The sequence below is a fragment of the Tiliqua scincoides genome, chromosome 13 (genome assembly GCF_035046505.1).
Source record: "Tiliqua scincoides isolate rTilSci1 chromosome 13, rTilSci1.hap2, whole genome shotgun sequence".
Lineage (NCBI taxonomy): Eukaryota > Metazoa > Chordata > Lepidosauria > Squamata > Scincidae > Tiliqua > Tiliqua scincoides.
The window spans coordinates 16347608-16368684 of NC_089833.1; the positions used below are offsets into that span (position 1 = coordinate 16347608).

General features: G+C 41.2%; 1 protein-coding gene across 2 annotated transcripts in view; it reads left to right on the top strand.

Moving 5' to 3' along the window:
* Positions 1 to 21077, top strand: part of USP22 (ubiquitin specific peptidase 22) — a 91725-nt gene that overhangs the window by 10179 nt on the left and 60469 nt on the right. Inside the window, exon 2 of one of the 2 annotated variants that reach the window (XM_066640485.1) lies at positions 12375 to 12507. In XM_066640485.1, the coding sequence (XP_066496582.1) occupies positions 12375 to 12507 (133 nt within the window). Of the gene's footprint in view, positions 1 to 12374; positions 12508 to 19763; positions 19791 to 21077 lie in introns of those variants that run through there. The other variant, XM_066640486.1, reaches the window with a different exon arrangement.

Sequence of the window (21077 nt, forward strand, 5' to 3'; positions counted from 1 at the left end):
TATATAGTTTGGTTTGCACACCAGGACATTATATCTAGAGTTTCTGAATCACCGTTTGGAGGCTGGAGTAGTGTCAACAGAATGGCTGGCCAAGTGCTAGATTTTCACTTTGGAGTTGTACTATTCCCTGTTGGGCGTTGTGTAACTTTTCTCTTTGCTTTTTTTGGCCTGAGGTTGTAGTTGCGTTCCTTACCTTGATTTTAAAAAGGCACTCTTGTGGTGTAGGGTACATATTATATAGGAACAACCGTGTATGTGTTTGCCAATTTATAGAAACATTAACGTTTACCCAGCTTTCCTATAAATTCCAAAGCTGTTTACAAAATTTACACCACAGTATGCTAAACTGCAAAAAATGTACTATGTGTTTACATCAAAGCTGTGCTGGGGAGCAGAGTCTTGGGAATATTGTATATGCCTGTTCTATAGACATACAGATTCAGTACAAGGTAAGATGCAGATTGTGACTTTGCCTGCGTGTGTTCTCCAATGCTACAGTTGAATATTGTTAAAATGGCATAGTTTACCTGGTGTGATGGAAGCAGTGCGTGGGCCTGCCAGGGCATGTAGGTGATTTCACAGCCATATGTAGTCATTTCAGTATGTGTGCATCTATCATCAAACTGGGCCAACATTTTTAATTGTGCATTTTTAAACATGCATTTTTCATTGTCCTTGCTTGCTAGGGTAGACTTTCAGTGTACATTTCCTGCTTGTTTTTACACACAGTTGCTTCCTAACTTGGTGTCCTGTATCACAATCCTCTTTCCACTGACTTCTTGTTATGTACCTGTCATAGTTTTTCTGTAACATCAAGTCAATTCTGCAAACTCCTCGGAAATCGAGGTCCAGAGAATACAGAAAAATAATGTAACTTTTTTAGTTCAGTGCCATGGAAAGTATGTGGACATCTGCACAATAGCTAGTATGTTCACCTTCTGAGTAACATGTCTGTGTTACCTTGAAGGGGGAGGCTGGAGAAAACCTGCTCTCAGGTTTTATGGCTGATTTTAAATTTTTTAAAGTTTATGGCTCTCAGACTTAGTGGGAGCTACAGAGAAAATGTATATCTTTTGGTCACTCTTCTGTCTGCTTCATGCTTGTCTTGGAAGCTGAATGGCTTTAGACAGGGCAAGAAAGGTTGAGTATCCAATCCTGCCAATGTGCCATTTTGTTATGAACAACTACTGTACTTGCATGCCGGTGATCCTTCTGAGTCTTAACCTATTGATTTCAAGGTTACTATAGTGATGTTCTGTTACTAGTACAGGTAAATATGAAGTGTGTATGTATCATATTTGGATGTTCAAAATTCTCCACATATGCTTTTGGCAGTTCTTATAGCAATCCTGTATGTTTGGTCAGTATTATTCCTTGTGGTGTGGAAGGAGAGTGATTTACCTAAGACTTCCTTTCATTTTCATCTTGTAGACTTCATAGGGACTCCTGATTGGCTATTGTGTGAAATAGGATGCTGGTCTAGATAAGCCTTGGTTTGCTCCATCAGGGATCTTATGTTCTCATCAGGGTCCTCTGGCTCATAGATGTATTCTCATAGATGCTGTGTGGCACCTGCTGCTAAAATATAAGTTCTTTGAAGGTATTTGGTGATGGAAGACTAAATGCTGTTGTCATTGCCTGCTTTTTCCTTTGTATTCCAAGAATTTGGGACTTCTTGTGAGGTTTAAAGTCATGAAGTGCAAGCTAGAAAATGACAAAGGAAAACAGTTTGCCCAGGGGCTTATACTGGGTCAGGGGAGGAATGACACATGCCACTGAAGCTATATTTGATGACTTACCTCTGGCTATTGGATCCTTTAGCTTCCATTGCCCATATGCTTTTTGAAACCTATGTAGTTATATGAACTGGAAATTCTTTGAACTAGGATGTCCTCTCTAAGGATTGTTTTGACTCTTTCAGGTATATTGTGTCCCCGCATATGATCAGAATGCAGTGATGGCCATGTTGGTCCTCTTGGATTTAAATGAAAATTAATAAAAGTTTCTGTATTTTTTTTTTCTTATTCTAGCCCTTTCTACCTCTCCCTTAGATGATACTAGAATATATTAGGTTCTAATTTTGAAGAAGATATTATTGATGTTGCCTCTGCCTAGTGTGTCACCTTTCTGGAAGAGAATAACCTAAGGGCTGTTGGACACTTAGAAAGCTGGCAGTGAGACCAAGTATACTTGTCTGCCAGGCAAGGCCAACTGGTGTTCAGCCATGCTTTGGCAATAACTAACACTTTAACCCTCTTGCCTTGTTCAGGGCGGTGAAGTGTAGACGAGCCAGCAGTGTTGGTTCTATGCCATGTGGCAGGGTCCCTCTATAAGAGCTTATGCTGTTGGTTTTTCCTTCTACAGCCATGCAAATGAGCCAAATTGAACTCTGCCGTCTGGCTGTTCTTTTTATAACTGTAGGTTGTAAAGATTAGTGCCTAATCCAGAAAGTTGAATTAAGTATGGATTTTCAGAGGTGGTAGTCTCAGGCCCGACGAAATAGATAAAAACTGAATAGGAACCCTTGGTGAACATGTTAATTTTTCAGTGACACAGCTGAAAGCTAAATGAATTTCTGACTAGCGAGGAGTATTCCTCCTTTGGAACTGTATATTCTTTGTATGGACTTGATAATATCTTTTCTCACCTGAATGTTTTAGTATTAGTTTCCTTATGGTATTCAAAAAAACGAATTGTGCCTAATTGTGTCAGTAGACAAAGTACAGAACAAGAGTAATGTTGAATATAGAAACCTGAAGCATGAAACTGAAAATGTATGTACCTATATTGCTAACCCAGACTTCATTGGCAATTTAACATTATGGTATTGTGTCTCAGGTACTACCGTTATGGTCAAGCTTAGTTTAATTATTAGTGCTTCTCAATAATGGGACCTTTTTATAAGAACTGTTATCAGTATGGGAGAAGAGATTAAATAAAAATCTTTGTTAACTTCTGTATTGTCGTCTCATCCACCATCTAATTCACGCTGATCTAGGAATGTTACTCTTCAGGTACCATCTGAATTGTTCTTTATTCCAAGTCTGTAATTTTATTGCTTGGAGTTTTCTATTGCATGCTGCCTTCCTTATTAACATGTAGGGAAAATAAGCTAGTTTCCTCAAGTAGTTGTGTTTTGGTTATAGAACATTTCACTTCTAACATTTGTGTGTTTTGTCTAAATAGTAGTCATTTGTCTAGTTATGAAGGCTAGAATCAACAAGTTCTGGGTTACAGTAAAATCAATAGGGAACATATGTTCTGTATTGATCAACTGGGAATAACAAATAGGCAAGGTGAAAAAAATAATGATGCAAAGCTATGACGTCCTTTTTGGAAGTTTACTTATTACCCATTTCTTTCAAGCCTATTGTCTTTTCATCTCTTCTTCCCTGTTGTAAACAGTTGGAGCCCAAAATGCTTCAGTTTTAGCACTGCATGCTGCTTATGTATTAGGTGTATACTTACCTGATCTGTACTCAGTAGTGTTCTTTGTTGGTTGATACATAAGAGTTACTGCAAGGCACATCTATAATCTCATGAAATATTACAGGAAACTGACATCCTTCAGTTGAGTAAGCAATGTTTGTCTTGATAGTATATTTATATAAGAGGACACAAGTGGAACATGATATCTACACAAGCAGCAGTATGTGTCAGTGAAGGAAAAAATGCACTTATGTTCAGAACACAATACCTCGACCCTGAAGTTGTTCATCTGGGATTAAGCCATGTTTGTTACTTCTTTGGAACTTGCTGCCAACTATGCTTGCTTAGGACTTTAATCTTGTACCTCTATTCTAAGCAATCTCTCAGGAAATAAGTTCCGTTGATTTCAGCTGTGCTTGGTATTTCAGAGAGTCATACAAAAGTTGCAGTCTAAAGTAAATACAGTGGAGATTAACAACCCAGTCCTAAAGGCAGCGGCACCAAATCAGCTGGAGGTCTCCTCGGAGGAAAGGGACTCAAGCCACGCAATGGGGCTTCTCAAGTGTGTGCTGGCAATTTTGTCGGCGCAGACTTGAGAGACTCTGTGTTGGGCCTTCTGGCCTGAAGTGGAGTTCAGGATCTGGTGGAGCTTCCCTCCCCGCATTCTGCTGGGGAAGATGAGAAAGAAGGCTATTCTCTGTTTTGCTTTCCAGATCTAAGTAGGTAAAGCAGTACTACTGAAAACCATTGCATCTTTGTTCTTCTGTGCCTTCAGGGCTGTTCTTTCCTCCTGTGCAGCAGGAAAGCTTTATTAATGAAAGCAGGCAGACTCTAGAGAGGCTGTCCTGGGCAGGGGGTGGAGTATAAGAGTATAAGTATAGTAGCCCAATACATCTGCACTTGGGAGGGACAAAAGTTGTTGTGGACCAGCTGTGCCCCATAGTTTCTGTGTGTGGTCTTGACAAAAAAAAAAAATCTTTGTATTATTCTCCATTATAACAATTGGTTGTTGCCTTGGTATCTATCTAAAAAAACTTGCAAAGAAAGCTGTTGAAACATGATAGTTTTTTCTCCTGTCACCACACCTTTGCTTTTTAAAATATCTTTTGACTTGCCTTACTTTAAGCAGTACCTTCCTACATAGTATTTTGTGTTCAAGTAATTTTCCCATTTTGGATTTCTGGTCTCTGCTTATATTTCGTTTTCGGTTTTCCAGTGTCTGTCTTATGAGTCCTGATTTTCAAAGACTGTTAAGTAAGAATTAACATGTGTGGTTTTAAGAAGTCGGTAGCTTAAGCATTTTGTGTAGTGACTAAATGGATGGAGTCATTACTTGGGCTGCTGATAAGGGCTTGAACCTGCATTGGATCTTGAACTGGTAGCCTGAGGAATGCTGGGTGGAAATTCAGTTTGTAGGGAGACCAGCCATGCAAGTGAGGAAGCTTTTGCTCCTATAGGTCAGAACAAGTCAGGGTGGTGGTACTGCCTGATTCCTGCAAAGGCTTTCAAGTCTTTTAGGTGGTGAGCTTTCAGGACAGGGACCTGTCTCTTCATTATGTGTAAAAGTATATGGAAAGTGCCACATATATAATAATGGGTCAGGTGCTTGATCATCTGAGCAGGTAGAATAGCTGTTGCGATTCCTTACTATCTATGAACTGCCTTTGTTTTGCTTCCCCTTTGCCTTTGTCTTGCCTTACCCCACCCTAAACTCCTCAAGAGCTGTGTTTGACAGCTGACTTGAAGGTAATTTTTTAATACCAAAGGCCATTAGTTTTCTATGCAGAAACACGCTGTCCCTCCCACTGCACTTGTGAAAAAATATTTTTTCAAGGAGAAAATATCAGACAGCAAGGACATCATGCAGATTTCTCATTTGTGTGTGTGTGGTAGAAATAGCAGTTACCATTACAGAAAGGGTGTAGGCAGCTATTCTATTGCAAAAACTGACGATTCAGGAGAAAACAGCCTTGGGCTGCAATCCTAAACACACTTTCTTGGGAGTAAGTCCCATTATAGGCTTCCTAATTTAAAATATAATCTGTATTATGATAATTTTGACTTTGTAAACCGCTTTGTGAACTTGCTGTTGAAAAGCGGTATATAAATACTGATGATGATTATAGGATATTATTTGGACCATTCCTTCAGGATTTCTTTTAATGCCCAGTAGTTCATTGGTGTGTGATCTGAGCAGGTCTTCGCTGTCTAATCTTCCTAATCCAGATGTAAAACATGTTAATTTATTGGGGTTTCTTCTGTTTCAATACAGTTTCTGCAAATGTTGACTGAAATTCCATTTTGGAATTGAAAGTTGATTTTTACTTGCCAGAGCTGATCTGAATTTTTAAAAGTGACATTAGAAGAGATACTGTGTAGTTGTGTGAGGTGCCTCTTGTTTTATGGGCCTAGTGACATAAGCTGGCTGCCTTATGGTAGGGCATAGGGCTTTGTATTCAATTTACCCTGCAACTCAGATGAGTGAATATTATCTTCAGAATCTGTTGGTGATTCTGGTAGTTTCATGTGAAAGGCAAGAGTACTATATTGGAAGGCTATATTGTGATGAGATGCATATAAGCAGTAATTATGGTTGCTTAACTTTCACAGAGGTGTTCAAATGTCCATTAGTAATTCCATTTGAAGCACTGATTTTTATCGTTCAATACAGTTAGTAAGACCTCTTTATGCTGCTGGATGAAATGGGATCTACATTAGCAAGTTGTGCTGCATTTTTCCCCATCTCTGAAATCTCAGTGAAATGATTTTGGACTGAAAACAGCTGTTGCCAGTGTCTAGTTTTAAGGGAGGCCCACTCTCAGGAGTGAATTGGTGCACAGTGAGCTAGGCCTCCACCCCTTCTAGCAGGTCCTGTTACCATAGGCACCACAGCTTCTGCATGCTTCTCTTACCTAAAGTCAACTTATTTTTTGATTTCCTGGAAGAATTCCTCACTTGGGATGAATATTTGTGGTGCATAGTTCACCCTTTCACTTTTAGGGGAAAATAACAGATCTGACCAGTGTTACAGGTGCCTTAATAACATCTGGTTTGGATTATAGCAATGTGCTCTCTGTGGGGTCACCCTTGGAGAGTGTTTTGGAAACATTAGCTGGCACAAAATGTGGCCGCAAGAGTCCTGGTTGTGGCTCATGCCTGGGAGCATGCAACTCCCATTTGATATTACCTTCATTTATATTATCTTCACATTATCTACCAGTGTATTCCAGGTTGATAATCATTGAAGTCAAGTTCACTAAAATGGTTTCTACAGACTCTTTAAGCTGTTTTGAGGTGGCGGAAATTGTCAATGTATCCTCTTCTTTTCTTTTCCTTTTGTTTCTTTTTCCTTCTCTGCACTTCCATCTTGCAGACTGCGGATGTCAGAGGTTGTCTTGGTTTTTACATCTTCCATCATCAGCACAGTGTAGCATTTAAATACCTTTCCCTTGTTAAGTAGAATTAAAATCCACAAGGAGTCAAGTTGCACACCAAGAAACTGCAATGTTATGACCAGATTGCATAATGGTTAGAATGGGAAAGTCTCTCTCTGTCCCATTTTTTTGGTCTCAGAATAATGGAGTACACTTAAATCTGAATTGTCTTCATGTATCCACCAGAAAGTAAAATGGGTTCAGGCTCTTCAGTGAAGTTCTGTCCCATGGTTGAGGTGAGCAACTTTTTCCCCTGTCAAAACCTTGATAATTTTTGCCTGTTGGGAATGCAGAGATTAAAAACTCAATCACTACAGCAGAATATTTTGCTGAGGAATGTTCTTAGTGTTCAAAGGAGTTCTTTTTTGGGGTTAACTAAGCTGTGCTATGTGCACTAAATGACAGTCTAAACAGTGTCCATAAATGAAGGTAAACACTATAATCTACTAATTACTGGGGTGGCATTATCTAGTAGAAGAGAAAATTTGGGAATAATAGCAGTGGATATGAAATAGCAGCATTTCACTTCATTGTATTGTGTGAAAATGTTGTCTGTTCTCATAGAATTAAGATTCCATAGCAGGAAAAACTGGTGTGGTCCTCTAATTTGACAAAAGATGGAGTGTTGAATTGTTACCAGTCATACAACTGGGATGGTCTTCTGTTGGTTAGATCAGCGTTTCCCAGACTGTGGGTTGGGGCTCACTAGGTGGGTCATGAGCTCACTAGGTAGGTCGCATAGCTCCTAGCTCAGCCACCACTGAAAATACAAAGCTGAAAATACAGGGTACAGAGCTGCTGGTTTGGGAGGGCCCCCAGTGGGAGAGAGGCCTGGTGCTTTGCCCTGAGTAGGTGGGAAGCTGGGAACACTGGAAAGGGGGGGGGAGGGCTGTGTGGTTGGAGAAGGATCCAAGTCTGGGTTCTGTGTTGCCTTCTGAGCTGGAATGTTTGAATTCCGAGCTATGCAAAACAACAGCATGAGTGCACTGTATAATGGGACATTTGGCTGATGGTGGCTTACGTTTGGAGTCTAAATTGATGATGTTGCTTCCAACCTTGACATCACTTCCGATGGGTCCCTGCAGTCTTTCATTCTAAAAAGTGGGTCCCGGTTCAAAAACGTTTGAGAACCACTAGCTTAGATGGTTTCTCTTTTGTGTAGATAACTAGTAGGCAGATTTAAAACAAAGTTAACACCGCAGTGAAGATTTTTGTTGCTCCTACCATGTGTGCTACCTTGCTGTGTTCATCTTTTTTGCTACTATTCTAAAGCCTTTTTGTTGTTGTTGCCTAGGAGAGGTCAGGTGTTACTGTAGAAAAATGTTTCCCCATCTCATTTGCTTGTACTCTGTTTTTCCACTGGTTTGGTTTGAGAAAATCTAGCCAGTATTGGCAAGGCAGAAGAATCATGACAATTGTTCAAAAGAAAAAAAAAGGCAAGCCAATTTTGTCACAGGGTCAGTATAGTTCTTGCTTACCTGTTCTAATTGTAAATCTTAATAACATCTAATCAGAAAAAAAATTGTTCTGCTCAAAGGAACATTTCCTGGTTTTCTGGAATCATCTTAAAACCAGTGCAGTGCAACTGCTTGTCTTATGTAAACGTCAATACAATATACAAACCCAGAGTGGACCTAAATGTAATGACCTTTCTCTCATTTATTCAGCATCCAGGGTAGTTACTGTTATAGGAGTGGTAGCTCCCACACCATCCCTTCCCACACTACTCCATTATCATCTGATTGTAGATCATGTTGGAGGCAGCAGTGGCTGTTACTTCTCACATGAGTATTGCTCATCTCCAGAGATCAGCTTGGCTTTGAAGAGCAAGGGCTCTATCATCTTGTATCCCTTCCATTTAAGAACCGATTAGAATTCTTTCTCTCCTCTCCCCTTCCCTTGTTTCCTCAGTATTTTTCGGTATTGAAAGAAAAATAAGGGCATCTTGCTGTCCCCTAGGATGGTGAATTCATGATTTATGTTAAAGCTCAGAAGCTTACATGAACCTCCACTTGCAGAGATCTCACGGTATGATAGTTGTACTGACTAAAGGATGTTGTGAACTATTAGCTTCAACTAATGTTGCTGCATTATATGCTTCAGACTGTTGGTGGGATGATCTAATGTTTGAATGCTCTTCTCCCATCCCCCAACATCTTTCTCATGTTCAAAACTGGCAAGTCAGGGATGGTGCTCTAGTTTAGCTTTCTCTCTGGTGCTAGTTTAGAAAAAGCAGGCAGGTTTTTGAATGAAAGAGCTTACAAACACACAGTACTTTCTTGCAATTTAAAGCTGATATATTCCAAATACATTTTTTCATTAAAATATTCATGATGCTGCCTTTCCATCAAAATGATTCACAAGGTAGATCATATCAGTTGAAAGAAAAGCTATTAAGACACATTGAAATCAGCTCTGAACAGAATAACACAGAACTAATTTGGGGTGCATTCCTAACCCACTTTCTAGCACCGTCATAAGGGGAATATAACTTTGATATAAGGGAACAAACATTCCCTTATTTTGAGGAGGCCTCCATGACTGCCACCCAACTGCAGGATGCAGCGCACGTTCTATTGGCACAGCTATCCCAGTGCTGGAAAATTGGTTAGGATTTGGGCCTTAGTGGGTTTTTTTTTTCTTTCTCTGAGGCTCCTTCTCTTCATACACTTCTTTATTTTCACTGATTCCAGTTCAGGGCATCAGTGATTGACCTTTGATTCCTGCTACTCTGGAAACATCTTGCAGTGAAGAGACTCTTTCTCTGACTCACTGTTAATTCCAGCTGTCTAACCTGTTGTGGCTTTTAAATTCTGCCAACATAACCTTCAGGATCTTTTTGCTACTATTACTGAACATAACTCCATCTCCATGATGTCAGAATAGAGTGACAAGAAACTGCGAGACTTATTTCTTGTGCTTGCTAGTAGATTGAACCTTAAAGTCCATTGCCATATATAGAGACTTTAAAGAAATAAATGGGGAGGAAGTGGCATCTCCTTCCTTCATGGGTGTCTTTTTAGTATGGCACAAATCATTTTGTAGAGGATTCATATTGCACCTAACTGTCCCACTAACAGAATTTCATTGGCTTTGATGGGGATTTATTAAGTTCACATTTTCTACGGACAGCTTAGAGAGCTTCAGCAAAACAAAACTGAAGTTTCATTGCCTAAATAAGATCCAGGTGTTGCTGAACTTTAATGTCTGTTTCTATCAAGTTTCTGGAAGGATACTGTTGGAATAGTTCCATCAGAGTAGCATGGCAAGTTTCCAAAGGACATGTCCCCCTTTTTCTGACCTTAGGAAGAATAAATGTTTTCACTCACTGCATGATCTTACCTTACAAATATCATCTCTAGCATCATGGGTGGAAAAAGATGCTGAGCAAAATGTCAGGTAAATATGGCTGCTTAGCTCTTCTCCTGCATTACTTCTCAAGTCACGTGTCCCTGAAGATTAGATCAATGCATTACCTAATAGGATGCTTAAAAACATTTTCACGATTTGCTGACACAGGGAAATGATGAGGTAAAGTAATAGATTTTTATACTCTGTCTTAGAACACACTACTGTGGAAAGGGCAGTCATCTTGTTCTCATGTTAAATTGCCCACTGCAGTGGTGCATTGCAGGAAACAGATAAAACAAGCACACTGAAATATATATATATATAATGCATGTACATGAAACCTTTGAGTGAGGGCCTGAAGGGAAAGGGACTTGTAATCTTAGTCTTTCTCTTGTCTTGTGAAGTTTTCATTTGCATACACAGAGAACTTGTGTTATCACCATGTCAAGGATTCTTCACCCATGTTATTCCTAGAGGAGTTAGTTTGTCTGGTCTTTAAAATGTGTGTGTAGTTCCTTGTTCACTAGAGAATTTTTTTTCCTGCCATTGGGAGCTAGTTGTGAAATTTAAGCCCCTTTTAACGATGACTGATTGTTCCTCTGAGATAGATCTGGCACACTTGTATTTTGTGAAAGCAAGTATTTAAATAATTATTCTCCCACCTCTTTTTGTATTATGCCACACCAGGCCTGTGGGTTAGATGCTGGGATTTATATTTAATGCTAGGCATGAACTATTTTCTTTGTCTCTTGCTTTTATATTTTGGTACATTTTTAGCATCTCTCATTGCTGAAGAACCAGAGTTCAATATGGAATTGGAAAGCCCTCTTTGAAGAGAGTCTTTAAATAATTTAAGTCTTTAAGAGTTAAATAATAATAATAATAATAATAATATATAATTTCTAGTCTTGGCAAATGTAGCAAATCTTCTGATAAGTGCATAGGTTCATCAATCTGTTTTCACTATCCATTCCACATAGTTCAAAAACATTGCCAGCTGCATTTGTGTTAAGATGAACACGAGATTTTTCTGGTGGCATATGTAGGCATCTTACATTGAAAGAGCCAGGTGCCTACACCTGCAGGATAATTACCTCAACTGCATGTTCGTATAGTACCATTACTCAAATTTAGTAGTATGTTTTTTTTATAAGTGCAGAGGACAATTCTGCACCAGAAAAAGCTGAATGTAGGGGCTAATATAAATGAATGCAAATTAAACAACTTTGTTCTTCAGCCATCCTGGCTTCTGAGAGTTCCTAGGCAACATTAATGCTTTCAATTACAAGTTGTAGCCACAAAGACTAGAAACTTGCTTTTTCTCTTAGTTGGAAATTGAGGTTCTCAGGAAGTATTTGGCAGTCAGATTCTGTGGTTTTGCTTTGTTTTGCACCAAACTTGTAGAATCCCCACAGTGTTGAGGATTGACAGTGTGGCAAATTGGCAACAGAGTGAGAAGTGCAACACAAATGTTTTCAGTAGATCAATTGGATGCATGCCATGGTATGTTTGCGGCTCCTTGGTAGTCATCCTTAAAATATTCGAAACCAAAGTAGAAGGATGAAGCTGCTTTATACAGACTCTAGCTCAGTCTGTCTCCAGAGCTCCAGGCAGTAGTCTGCCCTGTCTGGAGAATAATAGGGATTGAACACAGTAGGACTGACTTCTCAGCAGACATGCCTAGGATTGGGCTGTAACAGAGGTACAGGTTGGAAATATGGTTTATCAGTGGGCAAATACACACAGTTGCCCAGTTGTTCATGCCTGTTGGTTGAAGGATTCAATTCTAACTCATTTCAATGCCGGAAAGTATAAATACAGGTGTGCCTCACTTGATGAGGACAACTCTCCGATTCTGGTTCAGCCCTATCTAGTGTCTTCCCTCCCTGGCTGTGCATACTATCAGAGATAGATGGCCTCTTCTTTGCATTAAGAGCCTCTTTTGTTGTGTAAACAGACACAGTGGTGCAGGCTACGGGAGACCGGACTTCCTCATAAAGAGCCTCTTTGTGGTGCTTTGACCACCATCATATATGCAGTTAGTGGAAAGGTGTTAAAGGACACGCGCCTGTAAATGTTTCTCACCTATGTTAGAGTTAAGCGTCATGACTTAAGTGAAATGCTGCTTGCTGTTTGTAATGAATCCCCTTTCTATTTCAGGCAAAGTCGTGCATCTGTCATATGTGTGGTGCCCACCTGAACAGACTTCATTCTTGCCTATACTGTGTCTTCTTTGGCTGTTTTACAAAGAAACATATTCACGAACACGCAAAGGCAAAGCGACACAACTTAGGTAAGCGATCTTCTGAGATTCCTACAATAACACTGCTTGTTTACTAATGCATGATCCCTACAAGGTTGAAAATGCTGCATTTAGATCAGATGAGCCGGACCATAGAGAACACGTCACATAAATTCATTCAGTTTTCCTAGCAACCTTCCTGTCTGAAACCCTGTGATTGTGCTTTTCATTAATTGAGGCTAGGTTGCCCATCCATGGAGTTTTTAGAGTAGGAATATAACTGACTTCTTTCTGTTTGAAGTGAGAAAGAGTGGTGCTTAGTTCCTTGGATGTTCATGTTGTCCAATTTAATCTTGCAAAACCCATTGAAAATAATGGAAAATATTGGTGTATTTGAAGGTTAGTTAGAAAGCTTATCTTTGGGTTTTGGCAGAAAATGTCAAATCCACTGGATTCTGGGTGGAACATTGGTATTTATCAGATGGTACAATTTCCTGCCTAAACCAAATGACCTGGGGTGGTTGGTCTTGGAAAACCACTTTTTCCTGTTAAAATGCTCAAATCCTTTTTGTCCACTTTTTCCTGTTAAAATGCTCAAATCCTTTTTGTCAATCAAGAGGTGAACATGTGCTGTGCTCCTAGAGACTCTGAAATGCATACATTAATGTATGCAAGTAATTTTTTCCACATTGGCTATGTTGAAGTGGGACATTGGATATAGGAAAGTGGTTCTCAAACCGGTGGGTCATGACCCACCAGCAAAGGAACTCCTGCCTCTGCCCCTTTAAAGGGCAGGGAGGTGCGGAAGGCAGCCACGCAATCCCCAGGATTGTGCCAATGCCAGGAGCAAAGGGGGCTTTTTTTACTTATCTCCACCAGTGTCTGCTACTGGGCAAGGTTGCAGGGAGCCCCAGAGATGTCTCTGAAGGGCTCCTCAAGCCTCTGATTAACTAAAAATAGCAAATCAGAGGCTTGAGGAGCCCTGTAGAGGTGTTTGCGGGGCTTCCCCCCCAAAGCTGGCATTGGAGTGAATAAGTTTAAAAAAAAAAAGCTCCCTACACCTCTGGTAGTGGCACAAACATGGGACTGCACTGCCGCCTTCCCCCCTCCCCTGCAAAGATTTACAGTGATTCCAGATTCTGAGAGAGTTTGGGAACCACTGATATAAGATCTACTTGTAGGTGGGGGGGGGGGCGGTGAGTGTGTATGTGTGTTTTGATTTTGACTGTTGTGTATTTACTTCGTTAGTTATAAACTTTCCATCTACTGCCTCACCTTCCAGACTTGATGTTCAGCCTTGTAGGAGTCAGCAAACAGTATGTCCTCTTCTCTTATCAATGTCTATGAAAATGTCCTATTCTTTAAAAAAAACAAAACATAAAACCAAAGAAGTTTTATGCTTTTTACTCTCGTTGTAAAAAGTTTTATTCATTTTTACTCTCAAGTCAAGTCTTAAGACCTGAGTTACCTTCTTGGCTAAAACCCTAACTTGAATTCTCTCCGTAGACCTGTGTTACACACGGATCTGAAGCTTTGCCCCACAATCTGTGTATGTTGTGTATCTATTTTAACATTGCAGTGCATCAATTTCAGACTTTCTGCCATCAAAGAACCCTTTTTACAGAGTTTGTTTTTTGTAGATACCTTGAGCCATGTAGAACATGCTGCAGAGTGAAATTTTTCTAGTGTCCCTGTTAAGTTAAAGTGATGTGCTGGCTGACTCTAGTTGCCCCACATCAGTAGAGTGTGCATCCTAAAACAAACCCAGTGAATCCCTGTGATTTCACCAGCAGTATGTTTTACAATGTGGATAAGTGTCTTCTCTGTTAGTAATTTTTCTAATTGAGGAATCCTTATTAACTTTCAAGGAAGTTTATTGTACTGTGTTAGTAGGAATTTAAAGAAAGGACATTGGGGTGATTAAGTGAATCTGTTTCTTAAAAGAATATTGCAGATCTGCCCAGGAACAGTGGCCTGGTTCAATGAGCTTTGGTCTACTGTCGTTACTTGTCCACTCCTCTCCTTTGAGCATGAGAGAAAATTGAACATTTCAGCCTTCGCTTACGAACTCATTTTATTGCTGTGCCTGAACTCTGGGAACTGTGGTTTTTTCCAGCTATGATTAGTTGACTTAAACCTGCTATCAGACCATTGGCTTTGTGCCTAAACCTAACTGGGGCCATAATTTGGGGTGAAACACCTCTATCTCAAACCCCAGAGAGCTGCTGCCCGTAAAATGAGAGAATACTGGTTTAGGTAAACCAACCAATATCTGATCTGTTTTGAGGAACGTCATACGGTCCACTTACGACTTAAAAAACTTGAGCAACGAAACCGTAGTAGAGGAAAGAGGGGTTTAGGGTAGGTTGGAGTGTGTATGTGTCTTGTTCAGCTTGGAGTGGCCTTGAGTTGTTAGCGTCTCATTGAGCAGCAGCTGGAACACCTGGGCTGATGTGTTACCACTTCTATTTCCTCAGTCCTTTCTGCCCTGTGGAGAGGAAGAGGCAGCAGCTGGGGCCATATTTAGATATGCAGCCCACTGGCATTAGTTGTACCTTTAATTGGCTGCCAAGTTTTCTTGGTGGGGAGTGGCAACTCTTTCGGATAGAGGATACCAGAAGGGAACAGGTACTTTGCTTGGAGTAGTGTTCAAAAAGGCAACAAGCTGGTTCCTGTTTTGTTCATTGCTTGTTGTGAGCTATCTGGGAGTCTTGGATAGGTGGAATGGCAGGGGTTTACGTTCAAAGTATCTGCTTTATTTCTGTGGGAGGTGGAGCAAGGAAGCAACCATTTTGATGTAGTTTCTGATAAGTATACTTGCAGCATAAGGCTGCTTCTGCATCTACAGAGAAGGCCTTTTGATTATTTACAAAAACCCAACCTTGGATAAGTGCATGCAGATCTCAGAATGGACAGAAATTATTTTGCAGCACTTGGTTTACTTTTGCTAAGCTAACATCCATCTCCATGGAGACAAGCAGAAACTGAAGCTCTGTACAGTAACTTGTGTAGCTTTAGCAACAATGACTACTGCAAAATGACGTCTTTGCAGAAGCATTGGCTGTAGTAGGAATAGGCAGCTGGAGGCCCAGGGTGAAATCTGGTCCCAGAAGGCTTCTCATCCGATTGCAGCGCAGATTGCAAGTACCTCTTCAGCTCAAACTGGATCTTGTCTACTTCTAAAGATCAGGTACACTAGGATCTTATACCCTCCTTCAGTGGTGAAGGGCAACAGGGACTCTGTAAGTGTTCTTCCATTATAAACCTCAGCTTGCTTTCTCTTGTGTGTACAAGTCAAGATGCAATCAGCTCAAAGTGAGCAGCTGAGGTACCTAAAGGAAGAACTCTGCCATAGTCCCTGTTGTTCACAGGGGAGAGGAGGTAGCTAGAGTCATTTACTGGGGGGTGGAGCCAATGTTGCTGACCCTCCAACCCTTCCTGGGTTAACACCTCTGTTAACCATGTCCCAGGAAGGGGAACGAAGGCATCAGTTTAATGCAGCGGTTCCCAAACTCTCGGGGAGAGTTTGCAAGGCTTGCAGGGGAGGGAACGAGGCAGTGATGGGTTATCTGGCAGCAAGAAGAGCCTGTAGCAAAGAGCAACTTTTGTATTACACCTGATATACAAGTGACAAGGGTTTTGTCTTTACTGCCTGCATGTCATTAAACCTCAAGTTCCAATGACTGGATTGCCCACCAGTGTTCAATTCAAGTGGGCTCAAAGAAAGCCAGTGTCATTGCTGCAGTATCTTCGACCAGTCAGCCAACAGACAGAAAACATTCACAAATGCATGCCCTATTTTGACTCCATCAGGGGTTGGCGGTCACACCCTGGTCGTGTTCTGTGGTGTGGGGAGGCACTTCCGGTCTTATGTGGGGGGTCCTTGAGGTATAGGGGGACCTCAAGCTTAGTAAGCTTATACCTTACTTAAGTATAGGTACTTCAGATGTGGGTTTGGTACCCGCATTGAGTCAAATCCAAGGGTGCCAAGCCAACGGCTATGGAGGCCCAACTGTATTCTTAATTATAGTGGTAAATGTTCCATTGCTATTCTGCTTAGCTGTGTTGGAGAGATGGTGTGACACAGTGACTAGAGAGCTGGGCTTAGATGTGAGAAGCTCCATGTTCAAATTCTTGCCCTACCATGGAACTTTAAGTAATCTTGGGTAAGTTTTCTCAGCCTCTATTACAGTACAGGGTGTTGCAAGGCTGAGGAAGAGGAATGAAGTATAAATACCTTAGCTATAAGGTAGGCATGAGTGTGTGGAAGGGAGGGAGAGCTTGAAAGGTAGATTGCAGGTGCAGTTTGTCTTTGGTTGGCTTGTCGGGAGGAGCACTAAGCACCATTGCTAGATAGCAGTGATTTTTGGAAAGACCATATCAGTGGTTGCTCCTGCAGGTCTACGAATGAAATTTCCATGATCCTGTGTGCGTTTGGACCCATTGCCCATAAACGTGCCTGTCCAAAGTCACTCCAGAGATACTTGGAAGCAATCATGGTTAGAAACCAGGTAGACGTTCTTATTGCATCCATTGCTTGACTTCAATGGTTATAGCCCTGCTAATTGGGTAAAAGGCACTTTTTCAAGTGGGTGCTCCTTTTTTTAGCAGGGGGAGAGTAACTGGCCCACCTCACCCCAGCACTGTCTGTTCTAGTGGCTGTCTGCTGGTATTCATTTGCATCTTTTTAGATTGTGAGCCCTTTTGGGACAGGGAACCATTTAGTTATTTGATTTTTCTCTGTAAACCGCTTTGTGAACTTTTAGTTGAAAAGCGGTATATAAATACTGTTAATAATAATAATTATAATTATAATTATACCAAATGGAGTTTAATTGACCATGTCCAAGTTACAGTAAGTTACAAAACAGCTTCTTGTGTATTTGGTTTGTGTATCATGGTTTGAAAATGTGTAGTGAGATAGCACTGTAACAAAATGAGAGTCATAAATCTAATTTCCTTTTTAAGTCTTCAGGAACAGCAGTTCTGGGTGCAGGAGGACTTTGTGGATGTGGAGACTGTGAGCAGTATCTGAGCATATTGTTTTTGAGTTTAAAATGTAATTTCAAAGTTTGCTTTGATTTACGGTGAAGTTGCACAGTAGAATATATAAAAAGCTACAATAAACACACAGCATTTCTTTTTAAAATTGTGGCCTTATTTTAAAATATAACATTCAGAAATTGCTTTGGGTTCCTGACATCCATCCACCCACCCTGTTGCTATAGCAACAGATAACTTGTATGTAACTGTTATATAAGCCAAGTGCCTTTTTTTTTTGCAACATTCTCATTAAAATTGACACACACACAATTCACCATCAACTATGTATCTTCTGAATATAGCAAGAATAATAGAAATAAAACTTAGTATATGCGCTAGTTACCATGTTCATATAGGTAGGAGATGTATTCAAAATTATTTGATACCATATCTCAGTGATACCGTATCTCAGTATCCAAGCAGTGACAGTACTGCTTGGATGATGCTTCCTAAATAATTAGTCTGACTTAGAGGCAAAGCTCATGAAAGGTCTCGGGCAGGTGTTGAAACCAGGTTATTGGCTATGCTGGAAGAACAGAGCCTCTCGAAACACTCCTCGGGAAATCTAATTTTAAGACGTTGCTCACACTTTGCGTACAGAGTCTTCTGGTACGTACCTGGAGATTTGAAGGGGAAATTGGATATTTGACTCTCATTTTATTATCTCGCAAGGAGTTTTCAAAGCGACATGAGAAAAAACAAGATGTTGTTTTGTAGCTTGCAGATAACTCTAGCTTCTACTGCATAGACACTTTCCTGTGTGCAAGTGTCATTGAATGCAGTACTTCTGAGTAAACATGCTTGGATTGCATGTTAAGAGCTAGATGGTACTAATTGAAGCTTAATTTATGAAATCATTGCATAAAGGAATTGCTTGGTTTGGACTTCTTAAGATTACTTATATATTGCTTTTTAACAAGACTACAGTAGTTCACAAAGCGATTTACATAGAAATAAATGGTTCCCTGTCCACATAGGGCTAACTAGTAAAAAAATACAGAAGATAACACCAGCAATAGTCACTGGAAAAGGTGCCATGCTGGGGTGAGGAGGGACAATTGCTCTCTCCCTGCAAAATAGAAGGGGACATCACTTTGAAAATTGCTTACTTTTTTACAAGTACCTCCACTGTAAGTTAGATTTCTATTTCTAGTTTTGTCAATGTTGTTGGCAACCTTCAGTATCGAAAGACTATGGTATCACGCTCTGAATCGTGGTTCTGGCACAGTGTCTAGTGTGGCTGAAAAGGCCGATTTGGGAGTGACAATCCCTTCCACACTGGGAGCAAGTGTAGTGTGTCCCTGGTCTGTCTCCCTGGCTATGGGCCTTCCTTCTTTGCCTCAGTCTGTTGGCAAAGTGTCTCTTCAAACTGGGAAAGGCCATGCTTGCACAGCCTTCAAGCAGAATGCTCAGAGGCCAAGGTTTCCCATCTGTTGAGGTTCATTCCTAATGCTTTCAGATCCTTCTTGCAGATATCCTTGTAGCGCAGCTGTGGTCTACCCGTAGGGTGCTTTCCCTGCACAAGTTCTCCATAGAGGAGATCCTTTGGGATCTGACCATCGCCCATTCACACGACATGACCAAGCCAATGCAGGCGTCTCTGTTTCAGCAGTGTATACACACTGGGGATTCCAGCTCATTCCAGGACTGTGTTTGGAACTTTGTCCTGCCAGGTGATACTGAGGATGCGTCGGAGGCAGCGCATGTGGAAAGCATTCAGCTTCTTCTCCTGTTGTATGCGAAGAGTCCATGACTCGCTGCAGTACAGAAGTGTACTCAAGACGCAAGCTCTGTAGACCTGGATCTTGGTATGTTCCGTCAGCTTCTTGTTGCACCATACTCTCTTTGTGAGTCTGGACAACGTGTTAGCTGCTTTGCCGATGCATCTCTTTAGCTTGGTATCGAGAGAAAGAGTGTCGGAGATCATTGAGCCAAGGTACACAAAGTCATGGACAACCTCCAGTTCATGTGCAGAGATTATAATGTAGGGAGGTGAGTCCACATCCTGAACCTTGACCTGTGTTTTCTTCAGGCTGATTGTCAGTCCAAAGTCTTGGCAGGCCTTGCTAAAACGATCCATGAGCCGCTGGAGATCTTTGGCAGAGTGGGCGGTGACAGCTGCATTGTCCGCAAAGAGGAAGTCACGCAGACATTTCAGCTGGACTTTGGACTTTGCTCTCAGTCTGGAGAGGTTGAAGAGCTTTCCGTCTGATCTGGTCCGGAGATAGATGCCTTCTGTTGCAGTTCCAAAGGCCTGCTTCAGCAGGACAGCGAAGAAAATCTCAAACAAGGTTGGTGCAAGAACACAGCCCTGCTTCACTCCGCTTTGGATGTCAAACAGTGCCCTTCATGTCCTCGTGGAAAGACCTGATGATGCTGAGGAGCCTGGGTGGACATCCGATCTTGGGGAGAATCTTGAAGAGGCCGTCTCTGCTGACCAGGTCGAAAGCCTTCGTGAGATCTGTGAAGGCTATAAAGAGTGGCTGTCGTTGTTCTCTGCATCTCTCCTGCAGAGAGTCTAAGGGAGAATACCATATTTGTGGTGGACCTGTTCTCTCGGAATCCGCACTGCGATTCTGGATAGACGCTCTCTGCAAGTACCTAGAGTCTCTTCAGTGCAACATTTTGTCATTTTTACATAATTACATTTTGTCAATGTAATTATTCCAATATTGGCCAGGGTGTGTGGCATTAATCTGTTAAAGGAGACTGAACATCTCAATGGTAGTAGCCACCTGTACCTGTGAGAGGTTTTGCAGTCTTGATTCTCCTCCTTGTATGGGTTAGTAGAATACCAGTCTTAGTTCAGTGAGGATGTGGAAATAAAGATGCAAGAGAAACATCTCGTGTAGATTGTAGTTCACACTGAAGTTTCTAAATGGGTGTGAATGTGCTGTTTTGAACTGGAAGCTGTTTGGGGTTGGATGGGGTAAATAAGCTATTGGTTTGGGGTTCTGATTTATTGTGGGATAGGTTTCCCTGGGTTGTGGCCAACGTGGTATATGGATGCAGTTTGAGGGTACTCCTGGACTGGAACTTTCACCTGGATGTCCAGGTGATAGCTGTGACCCAGGATTGCCATTTATCAGCTTTGACTTGCTAGCTCTCTGTGCCCTTCTCTGAAGATAGCAGACCTGGCCTTGGTCATTTAATGCTCTTGTCAGCTCCAGGTTAAAATGCTGTAATGCAGTTTACATGGGGCTGTCTGAAGATAAGTCTGGAAACTATAGCTGCTTCAGAATCCCATGGCAAGGGTTCTGATGGAAATTTCCAGTTTGGGGCAAAGTGTTGGCTAAGTGTTACCAGTTTGAATTGAGCTGAAATAAAATGCTGGTTTTCAAAGCTGAGCATGGTTTGGGACCAGAATACCTCAAGGAATGCATCTCTCTATGTTAGGCTGTCTGACTTGGAGGATCCCCTTCCGGTCACACTACTGAAGTTACAGTGGGCGGGTTCCTGCTTGTGTGTAACTGTGTAACCTAGGATTTATAATAATCTCCCAAGGGAGATATGCCTGTCTCCTCCCCACTGTCTGCTTTTAGGTGGTGAGTGAAGACCTTTTTTCCTGGATATTTATT